The following is a 5,588-nucleotide window of genomic DNA, read 5'->3' on the forward strand; positions in this document are numbered from 1 at the left end:
TTTTATTNCAAATATGTATAGAACGATCTCACTCACTTGTTTCGATACCACATAATGACGTGTCCCACTAACAATAACTGTTCTCCTATAAAATTTCTCGATAAACAGCTACAGGCAGCATATATCATTATATCGGACAGTAATATATGATTAATTTTACATTACTAGTTACAAGCGTCCCAGATAAAGTAGCCATTTTGTAAAAATGTGGCGCCCTCTATAGTTCATGAAAAACGCGAATACTAATACAATAAAGAGGTAATGTTTGTAAGTTTGGATGTAGCGGCTAATCTCCAAAACTACTCATCCGATTTCAAAAATTCTTTCACCAATATTTAGAATGGAACTTCAGGGTGGACATAGGCTGTATATTATTCCGTTAAACATTCATATAAATTAAAAGATATAATCTAGGTTAAGGCTTTTATGTCCAACAGATGGCGCTACGAGTACGATGCCCTAAGTTTGCTTTTCTGTGAAAATGAACTAAAGCAGATCATCTATCTATCTATCTATATATTGATAGATAAAAATGTAATGTTCGTTTGTTCCTACTGATTCCTTTGAAATTTTGACACAACGCTGCATTCGAATATGCACGTGTTTTTATATAATATACGTGTCGAAATTCCCCCCACTGGGGGGAGATGAACAGGATTAAGGCTTACCGTAAAGAACTCTGCTTCTATATCTACTATTTTAGATGCGGTTTTTTGCGTTTTTGATTGCGTTTTAATAGGGTACGTCAACAGAATGTACACTATGAAGAAATTTTTCGAAAAATTCCCCCCCCCACGGGGTAAGTGTTATACATTTATAATAGATACATTTTGAGCCACAACAACGCGAGGCGGGGTCTGTTAGTACAAAATAAAACGAGAGAATAGAGAGAAACCACGTTCCGTTGCCATATTGATTACATCGTGGCTAAGGCCAAGAAAATAAACTACATGCTGCTAAAATGTGCTAGGTGCACCTGGGGTCTAAATAATAAAGCTTATAAAACTCTATATAATGGGGCAATACAACCAATGCTACTTTACGCCGTCTCTGGTTGTGGTGATGTGACTGGTAAAAATTTAGTAGCAAGTAAATTAATCTCTCTTCAAAGCCAGTTTGTCATCAGAATTTCGAAGTGCTGCAGAACTATTTTTACTAAAGCCTCTCTGATACTAGCGGAGATCCTTCCTTTGCCACTATGTATTGTAAAAAAGGTTCTAAACTACTACATTAGAACTACAAACGTCAAGGCTCAACAACGGTCTCTACTCCTATCTTACGGCTATTCATATGCTACATTGCAATTACCCTAATATCTCTGATCATCATCTTGTAAACAAGGTTATTTGGTGTCATCTGCTTCCTCCATGGATAATCATGCAGACATTAATATCTACATAGATGGGTCCAAAAGCTCCCTTCTTGTCGGCTCAAGTATCTGTATCTTCCTCCAAACTGACATATTTTGCCAAAAATATTTTGACATATTTTGCCAAAAATATGTTAGAAGGTACAGATACCTCCCACATACCTTCATCTATCAAGCTGAAGATGATGCTGACTACCAAGCTGTTCAGTGGGCCACTTCACTACCAAACAAAACTCTGCCTATCAACATTTACAGCAATTCTCAGTCTGTCCTAAAAGCTCTATTAAATCCCAATTGCAATAGCAATAAAATCGCATATATCCAGCACCACATTAAAAATCATGTAAATAAGATAACTTCTATATTTGTTCCTGGCCATACTGGCATACTAGGAAATGAAAAAGCGTACTTTGAGGCTAAGTCAGCTGCAAAGAACACTGATTTAGACTAAACTCGTATTCCATTATACAGTATAGAGTATTAGGACAGTGATATAAGATCCTCCTCCATCTCCCCACTCTTTCGACCTCTCATCACCAAAATGTAATAGCATCAATGCCCTTATGAACAAGCCACCGTGTCAAATTTCGCTTCTTTCACTGTCTCTCCATGAAAAATATGAGACCACCTTTACATCACCTCTATAGATGAAATTATCGTAAAATAACCGAATTTCTATTGAATACGTAATTTAAGTTTTCTGATTATCTAATCAGTGATCGATACAATTTGTCTTTACGCTGGAATAGCAGGTATGTTTTAACAAACATTCAATATAACGAACTTTCCGTAATAATTGATTTTCCTTTCGCCAGATAGAAACTATTTACTGTAATATACATATACATCTATTACAAAAATCATGTATTTATCTATTTATTGTACATTTAGAATTTTGTACAAAATACAGTAGAGCGTCGTTTATCCGAAATAATTCCAGTCGACAAATTTAAATTTTCGCCAGTGCTGTGGCGCTGCAATCTTTGGCTATGTCTTGGGCTACTCAAATATTTTACGTTTTTGATACTAAATTAACTTCTGAAGTATAATTTTTTATTGTTTTATATTTTTCAATATATTTATTTTGTTTGTACAAAATAAAAAAATAATTTTTAATGATACAATAGTCTTCGTTAGGCTTAACATCGATGAAAATTCAACGCGAAGCGACATGTAACGGAGAAAAATTTCAACACGGGATAAATTAATATATTTTTTCGTACATAATTGGTTATCCAAAAAATAAGTTTTCCGAACAAGCCCAGTCCCCAATTGATTCGGATAAATGACGCTCTACTGTAATCTAAAAAAATACAGCGGTTTTACCCTTATTAATAGTTCCAATACCTATTGACAGGAAAAAAGTCTTTAAGTCCCTCCATCTGATTATTTTTACTTTCCCGGCTGTTATATATAACACCGGGAAAGAGTGGTAATCAGTCATAAAATGAACCCCAGAAGATTTTTACATTTTTAACTTACTGCACCCTGAAACATCGAGAAATGCAAAAAATTCGAATTTTTCTGGATGTTAGTGTGTGGGGGGAACAATTTTCTTCACTCTCTTCGAAGCTGAATAACTCTTGTGCTTTTCTGTCGAAAATTTCTGAAATTTTGCAGGGAGGTTTGTATATTCAGAAGATTGGCGCTATTAATTTTAATTTTAATTGAATACTAATTTGTATCACCATAGAAAGGACGTCTACACTTAAAAGCGGTTTGTGAATCTTTCATTCAGACCACTATAAAGTTGACAGGACTCACTAAAGTTAAGATAAATAATAATAAGTGTTATTAATAAATTATTATTATTCTTTTTTACAGAGAATGGCCAAAAGTGCAAAAACGACAGTTGAAAAAATAACAGAAATAGTTCCAGTAACGCAAAGCAGCTCTATCTTAATCACAGAATTACCAGAAATAATAATGTTTTATGTATTTCAATACTTAGACGATAGAAACTTAGATATATGCAGCCAAGTGTGTAGCCAATGGAGAGATATCATCGAACACATGATGAATCACAGAGTAACAATGATCTCAAGGGTAATTATTCTATCATTATTTTGTTGATCATACGCCATGATTATATAGTTGTTGCGAATGCCCAAAATTCCAAAATCGATTAACATAAATAAATTTTAATTTACAGAATCCATTTTAGAAAATAATTAATGAAACGTAGGATTATTTTTTCTAATTTTATTCGAGTCTGTGTGTGATACTCTGAGTTTGCTTCATTTAAATCCAAAATATCTAGATTTTGCAACATTCTATGGATCAATGCTCTTTTTCTTTAAGTGTATTCTCCATCCAGAGAATTCGTTTTTCTATGCAAAATGTTTTGCATTTGTCTTGAGTAAATGCAGAGCCGGCCCTACCATAGGGCGAACGGAGCAGCCGCTCCAGGCGCTAAGTCCTAAAGGGCGCCTCAGTGGTAAATAAAATTAAAGTGTATAAATTAGGGGCAACCAAGGGAGCGCCATAATAGGATCTCGCTCCATCCTAAAACTTGCCTCGGGCCGGCACTGAGTAAATTTCACTTCACAATCGGTAGAGTAAGTATTATTAGGCAATTTAGTTGTGCTTGACAGGATGCAAGTGCATCCTGCATCCTGCCAAGCATTGCACTGAGCTGTTGCATTGTGAACATTTGCATTTGTAAAAAAGTTAGTACAAAAATTAAAATAAATTGCAGAGTCTTTTTATGCATTACCTTGATCACAATAACGCAAAGTTATGTTAAAATATTCATTTAAAGTAAAACACAATTAATTAGTTTATAATCTAAATAAATTTACAACTGTTAATATTGTAATTTCTTTAAACAGAAAATCCCTCTTAACGTAATAAACTCCGTAATCTACGAATCGGAAAAACTACATCGTTACGCTGAGTTCGGCGATAATTTTCAATACAATTGTTTCGTTTTCGGTGACGAATCTGTACGTAATTTTCATTCTCAATATAAATATGTTTATCTGGGACATCTTTATGTAGGGATTGCATACCCAATTAGTAAGTATATGATTATTATTTATTCAAAGTACAGTAAATAACTTTGTGAATTTCAGATTCTTCATCAAGTGATATTAACCATCACGTTTTTAATTTCAGATGAAGATGAAATACGCTCTTTTACTGAACGTTGTAAGTTCTCATCAATAGAAGAAACAACCGAAATACAAATATCAATGTTTCCAAACATTCCGGATTTCAATATTTTTAATTATCCGTTCAAACTCGTTGGAAACGAATCTATGCTTTCTGACAAATCATGTTTAAAGAATGAAATAAAGAAAGTATGCCACAAAATGAACATAACGGACGAAGAAATTAAATGTTTCATTTTGTACAAAGATTTTGCAGTATGTCCATACGAAGACAAAACTAAACCTTTCATAAATTACTCAATACACAGAGATGTATACAGACTCACAGTATTTTATGGGAAGAGAGCAAATGCTTTCGGTGTTTTTATTCTTCCAGACGAAACTTGTTATAAAACTGCCAAAAGAAAATTGGAGAAGCTGAAACATTCTGAACTCAAAATGGTACAGAAGAGATGTTTCGCGTATATTTTCCATGATTCGTGTATGAAGTGCCTCGATACAGCAACTCGAGCATTTAGAGAAGTGTTTCCTCTAGTGAACTACGTTACTTATAAGTTTTTTCCCTACTATGTATCAATCATTGCAAGGAAAGACGAGTATTTTTGTGTAGAAACAAACACTCCGACGCACTGCAGATTTTCAATAATAGTTTTCGTATGGTGGTAATAAATTTGTTGCATTAAACGGCTCTATTAAAATTGGACGTTTAACCAAGTGTTTGGTTCTATACTATTGCGTGTATTAGTATTCGACAAGGGATGTTAGTCATTCTACTGGGGTATAAGACGGTCATCCAGCCAGTATAATGCGTTAAAAGCAAAGATGTACGAGAGAACATTTCTTAGCCCCCACCAGTGGGCGAGTGGTCTCCGTTGCCGCTCATCGTAGTGGTGACCAGACCCTAAAGACTGGGAGGTTCGTCGTGGGTTCGCGCCACGGTCGGACAGGCTGGCTGCTTGGAGTTTTCCGGGTTTTCTCCTTGCCTATAACGACTGAATAGGAGGCCAGTTCCCCATAAAAGTCCTCCCGGAAGGCATTTATTTCCCGCGCGTACGTATGGCTGTTCGATACAGCCGGCTAATCGGTCGCCTAGCGATCATACACAT

The 5,588-nt window shown here is 35.1% G+C and overlaps 1 protein-coding gene across 1 annotated transcript; it reads left to right on the forward strand.

Moving 5' to 3' along the window:
* The first annotated feature begins 1,401 nt into the window (after positions 1–1,401).
* On the forward strand, positions 1,402–5,148 carry LOC111633259. Its single transcript, XM_023377797.1, has 4 exons — positions 1,402–1,434; positions 3,194–3,415; positions 4,201–4,387; positions 4,487–5,148. The coding sequence occupies exons 1-4, from the start codon at positions 1,402–1,404 to the stop codon at positions 5,146–5,148; spliced, it is 1,104 nt and encodes a 367-aa protein (XP_023233565.1).
* Positions 5,149–5,588: the final 440 nt, after the last annotated feature.

This window comes from Centruroides sculpturatus, unplaced genomic scaffold, assembly GCF_000671375.1.
Source record: "Centruroides sculpturatus isolate CEXI.00-Female unplaced genomic scaffold, Cexi_2.0 scaffold681, whole genome shotgun sequence".
NCBI classification, from domain to species: Eukaryota; Metazoa; Arthropoda; class Arachnida; order Scorpiones; family Buthidae; genus Centruroides; species Centruroides sculpturatus.

Bases quoted from the DNA above. Each gene is read 5' to 3' on its own strand.
- LOC111633259 (XM_023377797.1), top strand. From the start codon at position 1,402: ATGGGTCCAAAAGCTCCCTTCTTGTCGGCTCAA. The intron at 3,416-4,200 runs GTAATTATTCTA...TTCTTTAAACAG, and splicing joins GAGTAACAATGATCTCAAGG to AAAATCCCTCTTAACGTAAT. The intron at 4,388-4,486 runs GTAAGTATATGA...TTTTAATTTCAG, and splicing joins AGGGATTGCATACCCAATTA to ATGAAGATGAAATACGCTCT.